Below are 23,663 nucleotides of genomic sequence, written 5' to 3'. Positions count from 1 at the left end.
GAGCAACTTGAAAAAATACAGCATCATGTCCTTTCTTAAAGGAAGCAAGTCAAGACAGAGAAGGCAGGGTTCTAACATCACATAGCAACTCTCTGTGAGTTCCAGCAGTGGAACATGGCTACGACTCTTCTTGAAGCCGCAGTAGTTTTTATGTACTAATGGTTTGTTACATGTTGGCCACATTTCATTTTTTTTTACTTTTTACCTCCAAATTTCTGAGACAGGTTTGGAAGTGGTACTAACACAGACCATACACACCATGTTATGTATCTTACCTGGGGGCTGCTCAGAAGGGACCAGAGTTTTGCAACTCAAGTACTATCTAGGATAGGAAACACCTGTGTCATGAAATTGAAGGAAATATTAAAAATAATAAGTGCATTATTATGATTTGTGCACCAAAAATTCACACTGGTAACTTCACTTTTATACAACATAAAACAGTTAGCAAAATTATGTATGCAAAGCATACACTTGCACAGCAATCACCATATTTTTTCTTCCACACTGCAGATTTTGGGGAATGTAGAAAACATCTTATCGGTAAGTAAATAAAAGTCAAAGCACAAGAAAAAGAGAGAGCACAGTAATGCAAAATTAAGCTAAACACTTTCCCAAATCAATTAAAAATGGATATGACTGGTTTTTCAACCATTTTTGTAGTATGTTTGATCATTTATAATATACCTGAATAAGAATGCAGAAATACTTTTTTAACTTCTTCAAACTTATTTGAAACCCAGTGTTGACATAGCCATTTGTACCACAAGAACTCACATTTTTTGTGAAGAAAATGAATTACAGTCGTGTTTGTATAAACATATTTATTTAATTTAAATTCCATTCCTATCCCTTCAAACATGGAATTGCACCAAATCTATAAAACACTGAACAATTACAAGCTTTTTTTTTTTTTTTTTTATACAGTAGACTCATTTACAATGAACTTGCATTGCTGTATATAAATGGTTGCCATCATTGTTTCTGCTATTCTCTTCCCCTGAAAGAACTATCTCACTAGAGTTCTTAGCATAATTTGCTTTGATGTACCTTTGCAAAAAAACTAAAAAGTATTGAAAATGAACATTTTTTTATTTAAGACAAAAGGGACTTTTTTTACATTATTGTGAGTATATCTTCATACAGCAAGTAGAAATGCATTGTCATTGTAAATATAATAATAGTAAATAACTTTGGCACTCTGTGCTTTGAAAATAATTCATCCAATTAAAAATTATTTTTATATAACTTAAAAAATAAGTTATCAGAATACATCCCTATTATTAAATTTTATGAAACTATGTTGACATTGTATAGGTAACTTTATGTTGCTGATATAGGATTAATTCAATTCAAAACTTGGAAATAATAGGTGGATTTCAAAGTTAACCTAACACTTTTCCCTTCCTTCCAAAGCAAGTAAATGAAGAGCTCCTTCTTTATTCAGTTCTGAATTCATGTGTGTCTCATCATAAATAAATCTATTCTTGATAAAGTTCTGCAACTGTAATGTAATCCCTTTTATGTTATCGCAATGGGTGAACCATTTCTAAACCTGTTTGGAAGAAAACAGCCTGTAAAGGCAAGTCCACCAACTTGTGTGACTTTAAAATTGCAGAATCTCTCCAGTAGCCTCTGTAATTATCAAAGAGGAGTTAGCAATCCCAAGTTAAGATAACTACTGTAGATTTTGTTCACACACTACCCTTGTCACTTCCACAGATAGTCAGATAAAAAAGGTAATGAGACAAATATGCAGTACATCTTTTCCCCAGTAGTCAACAGATAATCTGATAAACAGTGAAAATTTCTACTTTGCCTTTAGATCCATGCCAGGCTTATTTTAATTTTGTGTCTTTCAAAAGGAGAGATTTTTCCACTTAATGCACAACTTAAAGTACAGTACCTAAATGTTCCTTTTACTCTTAATATATATGAATGAAAACCAACTCATTTGTGGATATGAAAAAAGGAATGACTTTATGGCAGATAACACTTCTAGTGTTTCTCGATTTTCATACTAAAATAAAAAAACAAAAAAAAAATATAATACAAGTAACCATAAAGGGCAAAAGGACTGGTTAAATATTGAAAACCTTTACCACTCAGTGCTAAAGATCTTTGAGGTCCAGCAGCATCAGTCCTTGCCTTTAAAGCTGTTCCATTTTGGTGTCTGAGGTTTTCAACTCATATGAACATAGTTTTTAGAGCTAATACAGTTCAATACATATGATTTAGGAAAAAAAAAGATGGTTTCAGGTGTGTATTGTGGAAAATATAGCAAGATCAAGTCCAGCAGGTCGAAAAACAGCGTGAAATACATGTGTTCTTTTGCAAAATGAATGTGCCAAATGATTGTTTTGCATTGTTTACTCTTTGCACGAGTGTACCATGTTCATGTACAACACAAATATAACCACAGCAGTGGAACTGGTCACATGAAAGAGACCCAGGAATACAATGTTTGTACATTCTACAAGAAGAAAATGTATCCATAAGGAATGCGCAGGAAACCAGTGAAATAAACCAAGTATTTCATTCCACTGAAATATTATCACTACATATTCTTACTTCCAAACTGGACCAAGATGGAACACTGAGGTATATAGTTAGATGGTAGTCACCTTCTTAAAAAACATCCTCATATCTGTCTTTAGTATGTGCTGGATTTTACTGATTCAGTTCTTTCTTTCCCCTATATTTACTGCTGTAAATTCAATGTGAATTTCCACTGTTGTGATAAAGACGGGCTGCAGACTTCCACAGTGAGGCCTCCATTTCGAGCATTTCTGCTGTCTAAACAAAGGTTGCTTCCCACGTGTCTCAGTTTAGAATTATTTTCAGTCTGCTCCCATTTCTGCAAAGAAAAAAAAATTGAAGAAATTTTTATTAAAGATAACTGAAATCAAGAAATAAAAGAATACTTATTTATTTGTTTGTATAGCAATGTTAACTGAGAGCAAATGCAGAGTACTGTGACACGTTCTCAGGTAAAATACAAATTTTACCAATCAATAATTATATAGCAAGTACGCATACACCTACAAGATACAGATTTATTTAAACAGACAGGAAAACAAAGTAGTTTGAAACTGATTAACATGGTGAAGCACATCAATTTCAGTCCGTTAATTAAGTCTTCAACTTTGGTCATATTCATTTTTATGTACTGAGTGTTGGACCAAATCATTATGCCCAATAATGATTCCAACACAACAGCATATTGTATAATTGGACATAAGCTACTTAGCAATTGCTTCACTTAACACACTGGAGAAAACACAAAGCTCAACAAATGAAATATAATGCAGTAAAATGCCTAGCAGCACTATGTGTGCCTAACTTTACAGGTGAAGGCTCTCTACTTACAAATGTGGGTTGTTGGCACTTTGTTCCTCACAGCTCTCAAGTGTTATCTGTTCATTTTTCTGGCATCAAATGACACTAAGGAAAGTATGACTTCTGGATTTTAAGCACAATGTTTTGTTTCAGAGTATCAAAAAAAACTGCTTTTATTTCAATGGCATTACTCTGCAACTTAACCTATATATAAAAGCAAAGAAGTCTGTATGACTTACATTCTATATTAATTAAAGATAAACCCAGAAAGAGAGATTCCAACCAGTGGCTTTCACTTGTCATTCCTATTTGTCCAGCAGCTGTTAGGTTTCTTTTCACTTCTAAGTCTCTTGTGCATTAGAAACGGCAAAACTAAACAGTCTCTGGCGAAAAGTACATGATGTTAACAACTTGTGCTTTTGTACTATTTGTCTCAAAATAAAGGGAGTCCTGGAAAGTGGATGTAGAATAAATGTGTATCATTACTTGACAGTGCTCTTTTTATCACAGTTTTCAAAACATTTACCAAAAACCTGGCAATTATTGTGTCAATTACTCCCAAGCTAAAAGCTTTATTTCTCCGATCCAGTGTACTTTGTTTATAGCTCCTCACTGCACTATCACTCAGACACCAAGATACTCACAAATCCAATAAATGTCCACCACAGGTACCTCATCAAACTTTGCTTTATGATTCTTACTAACAAAGCACATAATCCACAACTGCTGCTACAAAAGAAAAGAAACTAGTGAGCACTGAGTTGATCAAAAGTGTTACTAATGAAAGAAAGCTCATGAAGCTTTTATCTGAACCATTTCAATTGCCTTTCATTTCCACATATGGTTAAATTGTCTCTGATGTGTTCATCATACAGAATGAAGCTCAAACTGTTAAATGATATACAGTATGTTCTCCTATTTCTTAGGTCAGCTTTTGATACACTGCACTCAATGGCACTATTACGTTTATGACCTAACCAGGTGTACTTGTTTGTATACTTAATAAATAGATTTGCTTAGAAAGAAGTAGATGCATTGTCAGTAATAAGGTCTGAGGGTTCTGAACTACTTCTACCCATAACAATGGTAAACACTGAGCCTTGATAACAGCCTGCTCAAAACACAGAAAACTCCGTCATGTGTGTACATGCTGCAGTTCTGCCCAGAAGTCTGAAAGCATCAACTGTCCATTGAATACTGCACCTGGGGTAATGTCCAATTCAGGCAGCAAATAAGCCACTTACTTCAATCTAAAGGCCTGGAGACAATTATGCAAATAAAAAGACAAAAAGATAAGCTCCACAAAATAATTTATAACTAGTTAGGCCAAAACTAAACTCAAGAGTTTGCATTGGTGTACCGATTGTGAATTAATGAAGGTTAAGTAAAGTAAAAAGCACATACTGTGCCTTGTTAGCTGTAAGCAGATATTAAGAAACAACTGCAAACAAGAGTGTACTGAAGAAGCAGATGTATACCAGAATAGTGGCATATGTAGGTTAAACAGAAACTTTAGGACAATGAGGATTTTTGAAGGGAACATAAACACAACATATCCAGTAGCTAACCAAGGGAATTAGAGCCCACAGACATCTAGAAAAATGAGAGCTTCAAGCAAGTAAAAACCAGATTCTTCAAAACAAATATTTTTTTTTCTGTTTAGAAATATACTTGCTACAAAGTTTAATGTATTTCAATTTAACAGCCTTGGCGTTAACCATGAGAGTGACTTGGTCTCTGAATTCTATGCAATCAAGTTTCACCAGAAGTTAACACTCAGGACAGTATTCTGCTGCCATCTACTGGATGGAAATACCATCATACTGCAATATTTGTGAGAAGAAGGACTACTACAGTGGCAAAACAAGCAGCCCGTTTAGAAAACACATATGCTGACCAACAGAAAGATGTTTGTAAAACATCAAAAAGATGCAAATCTGAAGCGCAGTGATTTAGCTACAATTAGTGCCAGATAAAGGACGCTGCAGAAGAGTTTTCAAAGAAGCACGAGACATTATCCAGGTAATTACTGCTAGCAGGGTTATGTAGAAGGGGTTTACTGAAGAGTGGAAATGTGTTCTATTTACATTGGCAAATTAATTCTCTGAAGTTGCCTTTATAGTGTAGAATCAGCACCAAGCACCACAACAGCTCTTTACATAGCTCTTTGAGGTGGCTCAATATCCTTAACACTAGAATCCCTTAAGCCTACGAAAAAGGTTGAACACATAACTAAAACAGAAACTTTTAGTGTGTTATAGTACTAATGACAAAATGTTGACATTAAGTGTATAATGTGTGAAGATTGAAGTTGCTGATGTTACATTTCTGGATCAAGTGATCTATAAACTAATTTACTTAAAACCAAATACTTCAGGTTATTTATGAAACTTCAAAATGCAGCTTCCTTTCTTCACTTTATCACTTCATACAAAAAAAGACTACCATTAATTATTCCTTCTATACAGAACAAAATCAAAATTACAATTTTACTGTATACGTCACCAACAAAGATTTCACATAAACATTAATTGACATAATAGTATTCAATTTTGGAGTAAATATTTAGGTATTCCTGCACATACATACATTACTCCTTCTATTTCAGGTCAACAAAAACAATAGGACAAATGGCTGTCAGGTATTTCAGATAAGAGGGTAAGTACGTATACAGCTTGACAGAGTGCTAGGTTTGGGCATAAATTAAAGCTGATTTCTTACTTAGCAAATATTCAAAGTCATATAAAGGGCACAAAGCTGTTGATATCCCATAATTCTACATGCAATATTTTTATTTATGCATGTTACATTGTATTATTTGTGAACAAGGCATCAAATGACATTCCTTGTGATAACAGTTCATTTAATATTTTTATAAAGCTTTAATTTATAAAATTTAGTTGCTATAAGCCCACCTTCTTTAATCTTATGAGATGTAATGCCCTGACAAATCTATTCATATTTCCTCAGTGACAATGAGTGCATATAAGCTCACATTCAAAGTCATTTGTAAGTTTATAGTTTTAATAGTCCAGTTACTTAACACTAGAATTATGAAAGCCTACGGAAAAACTCATAATTCCAGTCCACTTTACATCCCTTTGCACCTCTCTGTCAGTGTCTTTTATCTTGTAAATGTGTCGATCAACATAAGCAGCAAGCAGCCTGCTACACCATCCCCAACACCGGAGCAGAAAGGGCAAAATGTTCTCCCAGCTCAAGCCTTGATTATCTTGGAGTGAAGTGCCGGACTTTTAGAGGGTAAATAATATATTGTTATTGGGAGCACAAGGAATTCATGTGTGTTCTGTGTCTACAACAATCTATGTAAACACACCGTTAAAACAGAAACATTTTTCATTTTTTAGTAATAAATGACAAAATGTGGAGATGAAGTGTATTATGTGTGAAGCCTGAAGCCCAACAATCAAATAAACACTTTCACAAAAGGCACAAGTATAACAAAACAATGCGCTTTTATTCAAGAATATAACTGCAGAAAAAGAACTTGCGTTAGGGTGCGACACTGACATGCCCTTTATACGACTGCTTTCGTGGCGCAGCGATAAGAACTGCTGACTGGTAATCAAAAGGTTGCTGGTTTCATCCTAGACGCCTCCATTTTGAGTAGTGAGATGCTCTTACTGTTAATATTATACAATAAAAACATACATTTCATATGCGTCTGTAACAGCCGGTGTACATTTATGGTACTTGTAAAAGTTAGTTTTTTTTCACTTTTATTCTGCCAGTCACGTTCATGCTCTCTTTTCTAACCCCCCATCCCCGGAACCGATATGAGCCTAACTAACAGTGTCAGCAAAAATTTAGACCCGATCGGACATATTAGTTTTCAAATAATATTGCATTAGTGCAATGATGTTTTCTGATTGATACTATTCCGGTCATAAAATGATTTCTTCAAAATGTCACATATACAGGTGCCGGTCATAAAATTAGAATATCATGACAACTAATGAAAGTCCCAAATTCAGTATCTCGGAAAATTAGAATATTGTGAAAAGGTTCAATATTGAAGGCACCTGGTGCCACACTCTAATCAGCTAATTAACTCAAAACACCTGCAAAAGCCTTTAAATGGTCTCTCAGTCTAGTTCTGTAGGCTACACAATCATGGGGAAGACTGCTGACTTGACAGTTGTCCAAAAGACGACCATTGACACCTTGCACAAGGAGGGCAAGACACAAAAGGTCATTGCTAAAGAGGCTGGCTGTTCACAGCTCTGTGTCCAAGCACATTAATAGAGAGGCGAAGGAAAGGACAAGATGTTTTAGAAAAAAGTGTACAAGCAATAGGGATAACCACACCCTGGAGAGGATTGTGAAACAAAACCCATTCAAAACTGTGGGGGAGATTCACAAAGAGTGGACTGCAGCTGGAGTCAGTGCTTCAAAAACCACCATGCACAGACGTATGCAAGACATGGGTTTCAGCTGTCACATTCCTTGTGTCAAGCCACTCTTGAACAAGAGACTGGACTGCTGCTGAGTGGTCCAAAGTTATGTTCTCTGATGAAAGTAAATTTCACATTTCCTTTGGAAATCAAGGTCCCAGAGTCTGGAGGAAGAGAGGAGAGGCACAGAATCCACGTTGCTTGAGGTTCAGTGTAAAGTTTCCACAGTCAGTGATGGTTTGGGGTGCCATGTCATCTGCTGGTGTTGGTCCATTGTGTTTTCTGAAGTCCAAGGTCAACACAACCGTCTACCAGGAAGTTTTAGAGCACTTCATGCTTCCTGCTGCTGATGAACTTTATGGAGATGCAGATTTCATTTTCCAACAGGACCTGGCACCTGCACACAGTGCCAAAGCTACCAGTACCTGGTTTAAGGACCATGGTATCCCTGTTCTTGATTGGCCAGCAAACTCGCCTGACCTTAACCCCATAGATTTTTTTATTATGAAGAGGAAGATGCAATATACCAGACCCAACAATTCAGAAGAGCTGAAGGCCACTATCAGAGCAACATGGGCTCTCATAACACCTGAGCAGTGCCACAGACTGATCGACTCCATGCCACGCCACATTGCGGCAGTAATCCAGGCCAAAGGAGCCCCAACTAAATATTGAGTGCTGTACATGCTCATACTTTTCATGTTCATACCTTTCAGTTGGCCAACATTTCTAAAAATCCTTTTTTTGCATTGGTCTTAATTGATATTCTAATTCAGTGTCTACTATGATTTTAGAGAGTATTTTAACGTCGTTATTCAGAAGTGAAATTGGTCTGTATTGATGCACATTGTAATAAGTCCTTATATTGTTTTGGAAAAAAGGTGATTAGTGCTTGGTGAAAGGTCTGAGTAAGAGATTGGTTTTCTCTGGCTTCTGTAAATGTTGCTAATAGGAGATGAGCTAGCTGAGCGGAGAATTTCTTGTAAAATTCTGCAGGGTAGCCATCAGGGCCTGCTGCTTTCCTGCCTTGGAGTGACTTTATAGCATCTAGTAATTCTGATAACGCCAGAGGTTTCTCAAGTTCCTCCGCACTAAGAGTGTCTATTTGTGGTATTTGTAATGTATCCAGAAATGCATTAGATTGTGTATTGTCTTCTTTAAACTCAGTAGTATATAAGGATTTATAGTAGTCTCTGAAAGTGTGCATTATATTTTTGTGGTTGACGATTTTAACTCCGTTTGCGTTGGTGATTACTGAGATTGCGTTGCGCACTTCTTGCTTGTGAATTTGTTGAGCTAAAAGCTTATTAGCTTTCTCTCCATGTTCATAGTAATGGTGTCTGGATTTCTAAATTAGTTGTTCAGTTTCTTTAGTTGTCAAGAGGTTTAGTTCTGAATGTAGAGCCTGCCTTTTCCTATATAGAGTCTCTTTTGGTAGTCTGGTGTGTTCTTCATCTATTCTAGTAATTTCGCTTTTATCTCTGCTACTTTCTTGGCTTCGAATTTATTTCTGTGGGAAAGATATGAGATAATCTGTCCTCTTAAGAAGGCCTTAAGAGTTTCCCAGAGTATTCCTGCAGAGATCTCGGAGGATGTATTTGTCTCTAGAAAGAATTTGATTTGTTTGGATATAAATTCGTACAATTCTCATCTGCTAATAGAAGCGGGTTGAGACACCATCTGCGGGGTGAGTGTATGGGGCTTAGTAATTTTAGCTCCAAGATCATAGGTGCATGGTCAGAAATAACAATAGCATCGTATTCACAAGATTTAATCATAGGCAAGAAGTTATTATCTATAAAGAAGTAATCAATCCTTGAGTAGCAATGATGTACTGGTGAGTAGAAAGAATATGTTCTTGAATTTGGGTTTAAAAACCTCCAGGGTCTGATAAGTTGTGATCAGTTATAAACTTTGTAATTATCTTTGCGGTGTTAGATGCGTTCCCCTGTGGAAGAAGTCCTATCTAAAAGTGGATTTAGAACACAATTAAAGTCCCCAGCCATTATAACTTTATGAGTGTTCAGATTGGGAATGGATGCAAATAAATTTTGTATAAATTCCTTATCATCAACATTAGGTGCATAAACATTTATCAAGATCATTTTACAGTTAGATAAGTCTCCCATGACCATTACATATCTCCTTCAGGATCCAATACTACATCTGATGCTACAAATGGGACTGTTCTATGTATGAGAATTCCCACACCTCTAGTTTTCTTTGTAAAACTAGAATGGAACATTTGCCAGTCCAGTCTTTTGCAGCGGAACTGATCCTTGCTTAGTAAGTGGGTCTCCTGTAAAAATACTATTTTAGCGTTTAAACCTGTTAGGTGAGAGAGTACTTTCTTTCTCTTTAATTTCTGATTCAAGCCTTTAACATTCCAGCTAACGAAATTAACTGTCCCATCATGGAGACATTGACTCTGAGTTTTTGATGTCATTATAGTCTTAATTGGAAGCAAGACAGCGTCAGCCTTAATTTCCTATTTCCCCTAGAGTTGTTGCCATGTACCTTATTATTACATTGGCAGATATAATTATAAAGATTAAGAGGATAGATTAGGTATAGATCAAGCCTGCTCTCTTTCTCCCCCCTTAAACCCCACCCTACCTTTTTGCCTCCCCAAGTGAGGCTAGAACCCACTTCACACAGTCCCAGTCCTCTGACATACCCAGAGACAGAGCACGTCCAAAGCAAAACAAGCCCCCACGCAGCGGTGTTTTAGGATTAAAAGATAGAGATATCTATTACCAATATAGTCTAAAAGAAAAAAAAAAAATTGTGCATTTAAAATATACAGTAATCCCTCGCTATATCGCGCTTCGACTTTCGCGGCTTCACTCTATCACGGATTTTAAATGTAAGCATATCTAAATATATATCACGGAGTTTTCGCTTGTTCGCAGATTTCTGCGGACAATGGGTCTTTTAATTTATGGTACATGCTTCCTCAGTTTGTTTGCCCAGTTGATTTCATACAAGGGACGCTATTGGCGGATGGCTTAGAAGCTACCCAATCAGAGCATGTATTACATATTAAATAAAACTCCTCAATGATATGCTTCCCGCGCGGTGCTTGATTGTTTGCTTTTCTTTCTCTCTCTCACCCTCTCTGACATTCTCTGCGCCTGACAGAGGGGGTGTGAGCAGAGGGGCTGTTTGCCTTGAGGATATGGACGCTCCTCTACAAAATGCCGCTTTATCGCGGTGCTTCGGCATACTTAAAAGCACGTATTGATTTTTTTATTGTTTGCTTTTCTTAGCGAGCGTTCTCTCTCTTTGACATTCTCTGCTCCTGACGGCACTCCTTTGAAGAGAAGATATGTTTGTATTCTTTAAATTGTGATAAAGAACTGCCATGTCTTGTCATGGAGCACAGTTTAAACTTTTGACTAAAGGGTGTTATTTCATGTCTAGAGGGCTCTAATAATGTTAACAGTGTGGGAGAGTTTATAAGGGCTTAAAATACACTGTGTGCACAATTATTAGGCAAGTGAGTATTTTGACCATATCATCATTTTTAATGCGTATATTCCAACTCCAAGCTGTATTAACTTGAATGCTTATTGGATTTAAGTACGTCAGGTGATGTGTATTTGTGTAATGAGGGAGGGTGTGGCCTAAGGAGATCAACACCCTATATCAAGGTGTGCAGAATTATTAGGCAGCTAGTTTTCCTCAGGCAAAATGGGCCAAAAAAGAGATTTAACTGACTCTGAAAAGTCAAAATTGTAAAAAGTCTTTCAGACGGATGCAGCACTTTTGGAATTGCTAAGATATTGGTGTGTGATCACAGAACCATCAAACATTTTGTTGCAAATAGTCAACAGGGTTGCAAAAAACGTGTTGAGAACAAAAGACGCAAATTAGCTGCCAAAGATTTGAGAAGAATCAAACGTGAAGCTACCAGGAACCCATTATTCTCCAGTACTTTCATATTCCAGAGCTGCAACCTACCTGGAGTGCCCAGAAGTACAAGGTGTTCAGTGCTCAAAGATATGGCCAAGGTAAGGAGGGCTGAAACCCAACCACCACTGAACAAGAAACATAAGTTGAAACGTCAAAACTGGGCCAAGAAATATCTGAAGACAGATTTTTTTCAAAGGTTTTGTGGACCAATGAGATGAGAGTGACTCTTGATGGACCAGATGGATGGACCTGTGGATCAGTAATGGGAACAGAGCTCCACTCCAACGTGGAGGTGGGGTACTGGTATGAGCTGGTATTTTTAAAGATGAGCTAGTTGGACCTTTTTGCATTGAAGATGAACTCAAAATCAACTCCCAAACCTACTGCCAGTTTTTCAAAGACACTTTCTTCAAGCAGTGATACAGGAAAAAGACCATGATTTTTATGCAGGCCAATGCTCCATCACTTGCATCGAAGTTCTCCACTGCGTGGCCAGCCAGTAAAGGCCTTAAAGATGAAGGAATAATGACATGGCCCCCCTTCCTCATCTGACCTAAACCCTATCGAGAACTTCTTAAACGCTAGATTTACGGGGGAGAAAAACAATACACCTCTCTGAAGAGTGTCTGGGAGGCTGTAGTCACTGCTCCACAAAAAGCTGATCGTCAACAGATCAAGAAACTGACAGACTCCATGAATGGAAAGGCTTATGACTGTTATTGGAAAGAAGGGTGGCTATATTGGTCATTGATTGATTGATTTATTTTTTTTGAAATGTCAAAGATGTTTATTTGTAAATTTTGAGGTGTTTGTTTATTATTCTCACTATAACAGATGAAAATAAACAAGTGAGATGGGAAAATTTTCATTTTTCCTTTAGTTGCATAATAAATCTGCACACTAATAGTTGCCTAATAATTGTGCGCACATATGTATTCCCCTGATGATGTTCACACTCACATTTCCGTTGTGAAACATTCAGGTTTCAGGTTTATTAACATTTTGGATTGACTGATAGCACTGTGTTTGTTCCATATTAAAATTAATTCTCAAAAATACAACTTGCCTAATAATTCTGCACTCCCTGTATATAAAAACAACCATACAAACATATGGTTTCTACATTGCGGATTTTCACCTATCGGGGGGTGGGGGGGTTGGTTGGGATACTGGAATGCAATCCCAGCGATCGAGAAGGATTTACTGTATATAGTCTTCAGCAATCTTAGTGCATTAAGATAATACACCCAGACAATAAACCTGGGTGATAGTGTTGGAAATTTGTCCAAAATAAGCATAATAAGTCTTAATGCAATAATAGCAATAACCATAAACCAAGGGTTTGATGTTGAACAGTCTTGTTTAGGGTAGAGATAAAATTAAAAAAAAAAGTAATTAAGCACAATAAAACAGACAGATAGCGCCCTAGTAATACTAATTAATAATGAGAATATATGATGATAAAAACCTGTATTTTAAACAAAAAAGATCAGACAGTAGATTATTAGTCCTTGCTATATATCATTAAAGGCCATGACTCACTATTATGTATCAGAATAGTCCCGGGATCAGCTTTCTTAATTCCTTTTCTGGTTCTTCCTTGCTAGCGAAGAAATAGAATTGACCTTGCAATTTAACTTTCAGTTTGGCCGGATACAAGAGGCTGTATTTGACGATGGCTTGCCGTAACTGCTGTTTAATGTTGTAGAAGGCTGCGCGTTTAGTAGCTGTTGCTGGAGAGAAGTCAGGGAAGATATGACTATGGTTATTCTCATATATAATATCTTGCTTGTCTCTGACGAGTGCCATCACCTTTATCTTAAATTATAATCTTTCAAAGCGAATAATAAAAGATCTGGATCGAACAGTATTTGATCCATGTACGCGATAAGCCGCTGCTATCTCAGATTCTGCTTTAAAGTCCTCCCCGATTATTTTAGAGAAGAGTTCAGCTGCGAATTTCACTGGGTTTGGACTTTCTCGATTCTTAGGCAGACCTTCAATTCTGACATTATACCTTCGGCTTCCATCTTCCAAAGCAGCAAGTCTGTCTCCGAGTTTTTTGTATTCGGAGCTGACAGTTTCTGCTTTTTCTTCGGCACTGGCAGCTAAATTTTCGTCTATTTCAATCCTAGTCGTGAATGTCTCCTTGAGATCCTCCAATTGATCAGTAAGCGTTTCAATTTTACCCAGCACCTGTCGCTGTCTCCAGTTGCATTTCTTGTCGCAGCCTTTAATTTGCCTATTGCAGCATCAGCCCCAGCGTTTCGTTTGCTTGTTGCAACTCCTGTTACAATTCCTGTCTCAGTTTCTCATGTGCCTTTGCTCTTGCTTTCTAATTTTCCTTCTCGCTTTTCTTTATATCTTGTATAAGCTCAGCGAACATCACCTTCAGCTCAGACATTTCAATTGTGCTTTCTTGTGCCTTAGGTGAAGCGGCAGGCTCTTCTGTAGCCGGTGTCCCCGCTATTCCCGGATCGCGTGGAGTAATTGAAGCCGCGGACCACAAGGCCTTCTCCAGTTTCAGGTGTTCTTCTCCGATCGGCGAGCTATCGAGATCTGCAATCACGATCGTACATTCGCTCCCCGTTTCACTCTCAGCCGGTGACGATGTAGTGGACCCTGGTCCCGAGGAGTCTGTACCTTCGCCCATCTGATCCAGGGCTGTCTCTGAAAGGCCGTATCTTGAACTAGGGCTTGCTGATCTTAGCTTGGGTGCAGCTTTAGTTTTGGATTCTTTCGGACCCCCTTTCTTGTTGGCCATGTTTATATATGCTTACATATACTGTAGCAGTCTCCATGGATTGAAGAGATACGGGATATCTCAGGAAAATTTCATTTAGAAATGTATTTGTATATACAAAGTGCACAAGACAAATTAAATTAATTTATCTCAGCATCTGGCATTATCAAAAGGGACAAAGCAACTTCTTTACAGATTATTTATATAAAAAAGGGTTATTCAGAGATATGAATTTTCTATCACTTTTAAATAAGAGGTCATGCTTTGTTTAATGTATTTTTATTGGTATTTACCACTTCTTTTGAAGCTCTCAATATAACTTTTGTTCACATGGAAGTTTCATCTGCATTAATGACACTGCATTGTATCTGCTACAAGTGTGGAAGGACTATTGTAATAAAGCAGTATAATTTCATTTTTTTGATGTAATTCATACAGTAGATAACATTTTGCTAGAAACGTGTTTACAGCTTTTGCACATTAGAGGTCTCTTCTAAAGTAGTAATATAACTCTTCTATGCAAGGAAAACTGTCTATTAGCATGTATCAACTCTTTGATGTATCAAAGTTTATTTAAAGAGTCTTTCAAACAACTTCAGGAATGTGACAGCAATATAATTCAAACAGTCTGATGTACAAATACATCTATACAAGATGTTCTTTAAATATTCTCTGTTCAGATAGGCATTTTTGAGTCAAATCAGACAGAGCATCATGTCAACTTTGCAAATAAAATCTTGGTCCAAGAGGGTGTTGTAATCTTTTCTTTAAAAGAATGTCAAAATCCCTACTTTACTGGGTATTCTAAACTGTCAAAAATGCTCACAAGAGGCTGTTCTTTCTGAGACACTTGAACTTTACAGAGTCATAGATATCAATTACCATTTTCACGGAGTCTGTCATTGAAAATGTTTTGAACTTCTCCATCATGGCTTAACTTGGCAATATCTATAACATGGTGAGAGTGGGATGCACTCCAAAATAAGTGGTTGCCACCTCTTTCTTTATAGTTTTTCAGACTAAAAAATGATTACAGATCTTATCTAACTTGTTTATCCTACCTTCCCTCTGTTCTCTCTACAGCTGTCTGGAAAATGGTTTAGATCAGTCAAAACCAGGAATACCAGACCTACCAACATAAACACAAGATATAGGATCTGTGTATTGCTGTGTTAGTTTTCAGGTGCTATTTATATTTAGGTGCAGTCTGCTCATTTAATAGCAGCACTATTTAACTACTGTGTTTGTAAGAACTAATCGTCCATTACTGTTGAAGAGCTCTACAGGATCAACAAAAAAGAAATTTTATTTTTTTCATGTGATAATGATGACCACAAAAGAATATTTTATTTCAAAACTTACTTGTCTGCTGTCATTTTCACGGCATCCTTGGAGTTTAATTTGAGAGCCAGCTGCTCGGTCTACAACAGTCAAACAAAGATCCATATGTTTCACTGATTTATCCTTCGTCAAAGCCCACTCCTGGAAAAAAAAAAAAAGTACAGGGGAAATAATACATAGAGATAGTAAAATAACAGATGATCTAAACTCACGTTTTTCTCTTAGCAGTAAAAGGGACTAATAAGGAGATAATAAGTGATTTAGAAATTGCAGAGGGAGAAGTACTGTTTGGATTAAATAGATAGAAATAAAACAAATCATTAGAACCATGTAATATTTAACATTGACTTCTTTAGGAGGTTAACAAGTGCATATATAAACCCTTGACACACATTTTTAGGAATCATTGCACACTAGGGAAATTCTGAAGGACCAGAAAATGGTACAGATTATCCTGTTATATAAAAAGGCCAGTAAGCTTAACATGCATCACAGGTAAATTAAAGGAATGAAACATTAAGGAAAAGAGTGAGCAACACATGGCAAAAACAGGGGTTTTACTGAGTAGTGAGTGTGGGTTCAGAAGAGGAAGGTCATGTTTTACCAATATGATGGAATTCTATGAGGATAAAGGGATATGATTAAAGTGGAGCATACAATATTATTTATTTTGACTTTCAGAAAGCATTCGATAAGGTGCCACATAACAGGTTGGATATTAATCTAAAGATGTGGGAATACAGGGGGTTTCGAGGGAAGATGGATGCAAAACTGGCACAAACCCAGGAAGTAGAGGGTTATGGTACCAGGAATCCGGTAAGAATTGGCTGATGTTAAGAGTGGTGTTCCACAGGGGTCAGTACTACGGCCATGGCTATTTTTAATATACATAAATGATAGCAATATACTTAACACTAGAATCCCTTAAGCCTACGAATAAAGTTGTAATGCAAGGCCACCTTAAATTCCTTTGCACTTATTCATCAGAGTCTTTGTTTTGAAAATGTGTCAATCAGCACACGCATTAAGCAGCTTGCTAACCCATCCTCTACAGACACAGCTGAAGAAAGACACAAAATTCCCAAAGCTCAAATCTGGGTGTGAGGTATCTGGAATTGTATAGGGTAAATAATATATTATTTGGAATACATACATTTCACGTATGTTCCGGGTCTATGACGATATGGGTAAATGAAGGATGACAGGATATACGAGGTGAGAAATATTGAACACATAACTAAAGCAGAAACTTATTGACAATATGTTGATGTGAAGTGTATAATTTGTGAAGACTGAAGTCCAAATATTGAATAAACACTTTCACAAAAGGTATAACAAAAAGTGCACTTTTATTAAAGAATATAACTGAAGAAAAAGAAATCACTCAATGTACATGTTGCTGTCAATGTGTAAAAACTGAAGACGAAATATCAGTTGCACAAGCTAGACATGCCTGTTTGGCTGGTGCAGAGGTAAGAACTGCTGCCTCATAATGAAGACGTTGCATGTTTAAGCCCAGGTCCTCCCCGCATTTATTGTTCAGAGTAGTAAGCTGTGATTTTGGTTCCTTGCTCCCTCTTTGTTTATGTAAGCCTCTTGAACCCGACACTGTCGATAATGTAACCAGATGAGATGAACTGATGAGGACGAAACACACCTAGCATGGGGATGGTGAAAAGTGCAAGTGCTTTTATTTAAAAAAAAAAAAATAAATAAAAAATTCGAACAGTTCAAAAAGTGCAGTGGTCAGGAAATCCATTAAATTGTGGTTATAATTCACAGGAGTCTTTAAAATTCTCATCCCTGGTGCTTTCCTTTTAAAACCGACATCTCTCTGGCTTACCCTACTTGGACTTTGCAGCACAAAGAGACCAACACCAACAGGCACATACATCCTTCAAAACTGGCCCGTCTCCCCGCAGCCCAATCCATGGCATTCCATGAGGAGCCACAAGACCCTGTTCCCGTGCCCACCGCTGCCAATCCAAGCTCCACCCAGTGAAACCGCGCCATCCTCCCACAACTGCCAGTCACAGGCACAACCCGGCAAGAGGATCCTCATGCTTCCTCCTGAGCAATGACAATGTGCTACCTCCTAGGGCACCATTCTCATCTACCTGCTTCCACTCTAAGCTACAGTTTACAACTGCTCCTGCTTTCTTTCTATCCTTTAACCTCCATTTCCTTTATGTTCCGTTTCTCTTTACTCTCACTTCCCTTTTATATTGGAGATGTGGTGCAGATGGGGTAATTAGCAGCTCCCGGCGTCAACTAGGGTCACAGACAATCCTACACCTGTGCACTAAGTGTAGGGCCATCTGCTCCCATATCGCACACTGGAAATGCTTGCCACGCTGCCACACCCTCCCATACAAAGAAGTGAATGCTGTGATTATTTATTAAAATGCCAAACAGCTGCAGAGCACACTTTACCACAAGTTGCTGTTATTATTACTATTACATAATAAAAACATACATTTCATTTAAGTCTGTAACAGCCAGTGTAAAGTTTTGCTACCTGTAAAAGATATTGCTGAAAGGAGATATGCAGACACACAAACGCTTGTCATGTCTTCTTGGTATATTGTTGTTACTTTAAAACATGCAAAAAAGTTTTTAATATTGCAGTAGGCACTTGAATGATATCAAATCTGTCTCTTCTCTCTTGCTCTTTCTTGTGCATGCACACACACATCCATGCATGAAAATGCCGTTATTTGAAAACACTATGTCATTCGAACATGAGTTGTCATATGAACATGTTTTTTTTCCCCGATCTTGCCCAATCTCCACATTATGGTGCATGGTACTGAGAAGGCAGGCAGACCTCTTTTTGGGCACATACACTGTCACTGTCAGCATGGCACTGCTAGATCTAAACACTGGCGTGGAGAATTGCTCGCATACTGAAGTGACTTTAGCTGCAGGTGAAAGTTCCCATCCCACTTTATTTATGGTGTCAAGAAGAACTGTGTTGTGTTATTCTTCTTATAGTTTACAAAGCCTTAAATAATCTCACTCCATCTTATATATCGGAATGTCTGACACCCTATATTCCAAATCGTAATCTATGATCATCAAATGAGTGTCTCCTTACAATTCCAAAAGCTAAACTTAAAAGAAGCGGTGAGGCGGCCTTCTGCTGCTATGCACCTAAAATCTGGAATAGCCTGCCGATAGGAATTCGCCAGGCTAATACAGTAGAGCACTTTAAAAAACTGCTGAAAACACATTACTTTAACTTGGCCTTTTTATAACTTCATTTTAACTTAATACTGATACTCTGTATGTTCAATTCATCATAATAACTATTCATGGTGGCTCTAAAATCCGTACTGACCCCTACTCTCTCTTGTTTCTTTTTCCGGTTTCTCTGTGATGGCGGCCTGCGCCACCACCAACCTACTCAAAGCACCATGATGCCCCAGCATTGATGGACTAAAAGCCAGAAGTCCACGTGATCATCATCATCAAGTCCTTCTGTGAAAACCATAAATACAAAGAGGACTGTTTCATTTATGTTAGGTAGATTGCCCAGAGGGGACTGGGCGGTCTCATGGCCTGCAATCCCTGCAGATTTTATTTTTTTCTCCGGCCGTTTTTTTTTTTCTGTCCCCCCTGGCCACTGGACCTTACTCTTATTCTATGTTAATTAATGTTGACTTGTTTTATTTTCTTACTGTGTCTCTTATTTTTCTATTCTTCATTATGTAAAGCACTTTGAGCTACATTCTTTTGTATGAAAATGTGCTATATAAATAAATGTTGTTGTTGTTATAGCAGTCTATTAGCCAGTGAAAGGGATGTGAAGAAGTTGTCTGTTGTTATGCTTCTGCCTTTGTCCAGAAATAAATTTATGACCACAGTCTCGGAAAGTCTTTCTTCCATGGGACGACTGAAATCTTTTCTTAAATAAGGAGTGGCTTTGCACATGTACTTTGTCTCCAAATCTACCAGAATCCAAAACATTATGCCAAATTTGTCAGGCTTGGTTGAAATGTACTGCAAGAAAGGACAACGGACATTGGCTGGAAACAGTTGCTCATCAACAGTAATATGTTGCCCTGGGTTGTAACTCAAAATAAAGTTTTAAACAAAACATTGCCAGATGTCAGAGATCACAGCAAATCCTGTAGTTTTTCACATGTTGTGCATGGGTGTCTTTGTTGTCAAAGAGCAAATGCTGCATGATAGTCTGACAGCGGTCACAGGGTATCGTATCCTTCATTGCCGGTACAACAGATAGTTCTGACCAGGCATCAACCTCAGCCCTAACTGTGGTCATCGCTGCTCTTGTGAAAACAGAGGAAGAGGCAAGTTCGTTGTACCATGTGAGCGTGATTGAGAAAATAAAACTGAATTAAAAAAACACTAACTTTTAATCTGAGTGACAATGGGATTTATTCCACTGAACAAATTTTTATTAGTTGAGTATATGGAACATTAAAATAATGAATAAGGAGAGAAATATGTGATCTTTCTTAGACAAAAGCAAAAATGACATTACTCCACTAAAATAATCAATTTGAATGCAGAGTCATCAATATTGATGCCTCTGATGCCTCTACACATAACCATAAAACCAGCATGTAACCAACACGTTAAGCTTTATGTTCAGTGCTTGTTTGCAGTATTATACAGAAAATAACAAAACTCTATATCAATAATATTTCCCATTATGAGGCAATAATGAAGTGCAGCACGGACTGTATTCTATCATGGTGTCCGATGCATCTGTTTTCTGACAAAACATGTTTTGCAAACAGGTCTATAAAGAAAACATTTTCTTATATGATCTGCCAAGATTAGTATGTGTATTAAGTGATCCTTGAGCATTTAATTTAATTGATTAAAACACAGGGTAACAAGCAGGCGTTTATTGTGTCCAAAATGAACTCTTCAATTACAAAAATCTTAGAAGGTAACAAAACGTTTACAAATGAATAAAATATGTGAAAAATATGTGGTGCACTTTAAATCGTGAAGTTCATGGCTTTCTTAATTTTAAGTAAGTCACCTTAACATTTACCGTTAAATTTCCCCATTAAAAATAACAGTATGTGACCTAGAAGAAAGCAAACAGAGGCATGTCCATACGTGCTGCTCTTAACTGAAGTGCATCACGTGGCCTATTAAATGAGTTAAATGTGATTGAGTAGAGTGGGTGATGCTCTCTAAGTAGGAGTATGTTAAGTGCTTAAAATACTAAACTATTTTACGCCCAACTGTCAGAGCGCCTGCAACATTTTGCTGTGCAAAAATGCCCTCTTCCACTGCAAGCCAGAGTGAATGAGCAACATGGGAAAAGCTTGGAACTCCAGTGTCATCAATGTCTTTTATCATATTTTTGGCACTGTCGCAGACCACAATGTGCACATAACTTTTCGGAATGGCCCAAGTGCCAAGTATTTATTGAAATGCATCTGCTAATGCATGGCCAGTAATGGGAGCTCCGAAACTGCTTTGCATGCAGCATAACTTGCTGGAGAGCGAAATTCAGATCTTGTCACTGTGCAGTTAAGGTGATGACTGACATTGGACAAACACCATTGCTCCAAATGTCAGTGGCGAAGCTGACAGACATGCTTTTTTACAAACTCGTGCATCCTTGTTAAGATGATCTCTGTGATGTGGGTGCATCTTGAATATTTTACTTGGGTTCTAACACATTAGGAGGTGCCAAAATCCCATGTTATTAATAACCAACAGTGCTTGATCGTCAAGAACATCATAATGGACAAGAGCTTCTGTTTTTATCATTGCCCGCAGGTTACTGTTTGACATTTTTTCTGTCCTTGCTGGAGTCTGCTGCAATGTTGGCTAATGTCATACACCACCAGAAGCAATTTCGCCATGTTCATTCTTATATTTACTTTCACAGTTTACAGACAGCTAGGCTTTGTTTTTTTGTCATTAATTATGAGAAAACTTCCTCATCATTGACATTTTGTGTTCTCCATCAACACAATGTGCATGCGGTATCAGATCTAAATCTGATACCAGTATCAATATCGGTGCATCCCTAGAGGAGACATGACTGAAAAGTGGTTAAAACTTATGAAGGAAATGAGTACAGTGGATTGAGACTGTTACATTAAAATTTGTTCATCAAGGACATGGGGACACAGTTGGAAACTTGTTTAAGGTAAATTTCACAGAAACATTAGGATGTTTTACTTTACACAGAGAACCATAGACACATGAAATAAATTACCAAGTAGTGTGGTTGACAGTCGTATTTTAGGGACTTTCAAAAGTAGACTATGAGAAAAAGATTTAAAAAGAAAAATTGTTGTGTTTCTTGGCTTTAAAAAGAAAATACAGTTTTGTGACGACTAAGTAAGAGTGCTAGTGCTGTTTACACGAATTGAGGAAGGTGGTAAAAGGTTCTTCTCGACATGCATAGTACATTTAAAAAAAATTGTGTATATATTGACTTTCCAGCTGGCATATACAAGGTTAAATCTGAAAAATTCTGGCTCCAGCTCTGTTTATCAACAGCTGTAATAAAGTCATTGCCTTCTCCGTAATGCATGGCTCCAAGCATGAAATAAAGACTACTCCTTTCATCCTGAGAACAGCTTTCTGAATTTATCTTTGACAAGGTACTGCATTGTTATCAACAACTGTAGGATGTTTTAAGTTTAAATTTAAAATACTTTGCATACCTGTGTATCATGGATTGCTTGAGTTTAGTTAAATATCTTGTGTTTTGTGATTTGTACTACACACACATATACATATATATATATATCTATACTAATAAAAGGCTAAGCCCTCCCTCACTCACTCACTCACTCACCACCTTCCCGTGTAGGTAGAAGGCTGAAATTTGGCAGGCTCATTCCTTACAGCTTACTTACAAAAGTTGGGCAGGTTTCATTTCGAAATTCTACGCCTAATGGTCATAACTGGAAGGTAATTTTCTCCATTAAATGTAAAGGAGTTGAGCTGGAATGACGTGGGGGGCGGAGTTTTGTGTGACATCATCACGCCTCCCACGTAATCACGTGAACTGACTGTCAACACAGTGCGTAGAAAACCAGGAAGACCTCCAAAAAGCGCTTAAGAAAACATGCATTATATAATTGAGAAGGCAGCGAAACAATAAGAAGTGAGCGAGTGACATATACTACCATATTCATGAGTGTTGCCAGCTCGGAAAGAAAGCAAGGTGTAAACCTAAACTTTAAATTAAGTTCATAGCCAGGCTACTGCTGGCGTTTCACATACCCACAGGTAATGCGGGATACAAGTTTAATGAGAGGACGAGGATATAAGCGAGTTTTGATCACTTTGTAACTAAGTTAAAATTGTAGGTGAAGGGGTGTGCTTATGCAAATTCGAGAGATTGTGTTTGTGGGGGATTGACAGTTAAGGCGGGTGGGGAGTCACGTCATCATCTCCCCTCCCACCTCATTTTGCTCTGAGCTGAGCTCCGCGGCTAACGCTGTCTTCCGAAGCAACTTCGTCAGACTGCCACCAAATACTCACAGAAAAATCCACAAGTTAATACACACGCTGTCTCTAGAGTTTCTACACACTGAATCCTCCAGGCACTACTTACAAAAGGTCACATTGACAATCGTGTTACGTTATTTTTAAAATCTTTCCTTTTCTTAGCACAAGCACAGCTGAGAAGCTTGATGCATGTGCTCCATAACGTTAAAAATAATGCATTTAATCACACTTTGCATTACAAGCAAAGGGGAGCTTTTGTCAATGCATGATTTCCTGGTACACGATTACATTGATCAGCGCATCCCGATTCATTTTACCCTCGCACCACCTTAGTTTGAGAAGAAGTATGAAAAAATATGAGGTTAACACAGAAAAACAGATCACCAATTCAAGCTTTATGAATAATCGATTCGCCATCAATAATTGTTTTGGTAAAGCCATCCTCCTTC

General features: G+C 37.5%; 1 protein-coding gene across 1 annotated transcript in view; it reads right to left on the bottom strand.

Annotated features, from left to right (window-relative positions):
- Positions 1–904: 904 nt before the first annotated feature.
- The window catches only part of galnt2 (UDP-N-acetyl-alpha-D-galactosamine:polypeptide N-acetylgalactosaminyltransferase 2), a 296,051-nt gene continuing 273,292 nt past the window's right edge, over positions 905–23,663 (bottom strand). The window contains exons 15-16 of the mRNA XM_039748294.1: positions 15,775–15,894; positions 905–2,857 (exon numbers count right to left, since the gene is read on the bottom strand). Of these exons, the coding sequence (XP_039604228.1) occupies positions 2,702–2,857; positions 15,775–15,894 (276 nt within the window). The 3' untranslated portion in view covers positions 905–2,701. The remainder of the gene's footprint in view (positions 2,858–15,774; positions 15,895–23,663) is intronic.

Source organism: Polypterus senegalus, chromosome 3 (assembly GCF_016835505.1).
Source record: "Polypterus senegalus isolate Bchr_013 chromosome 3, ASM1683550v1, whole genome shotgun sequence".
In the NCBI taxonomy this organism is placed as follows: domain Eukaryota; kingdom Metazoa; phylum Chordata; class Cladistia; order Polypteriformes; family Polypteridae; genus Polypterus; species Polypterus senegalus.
The sequence above is the reverse complement of the archived record's forward strand: the minus strand, read 5'-3'. Positions and strand labels throughout refer to the sequence as shown.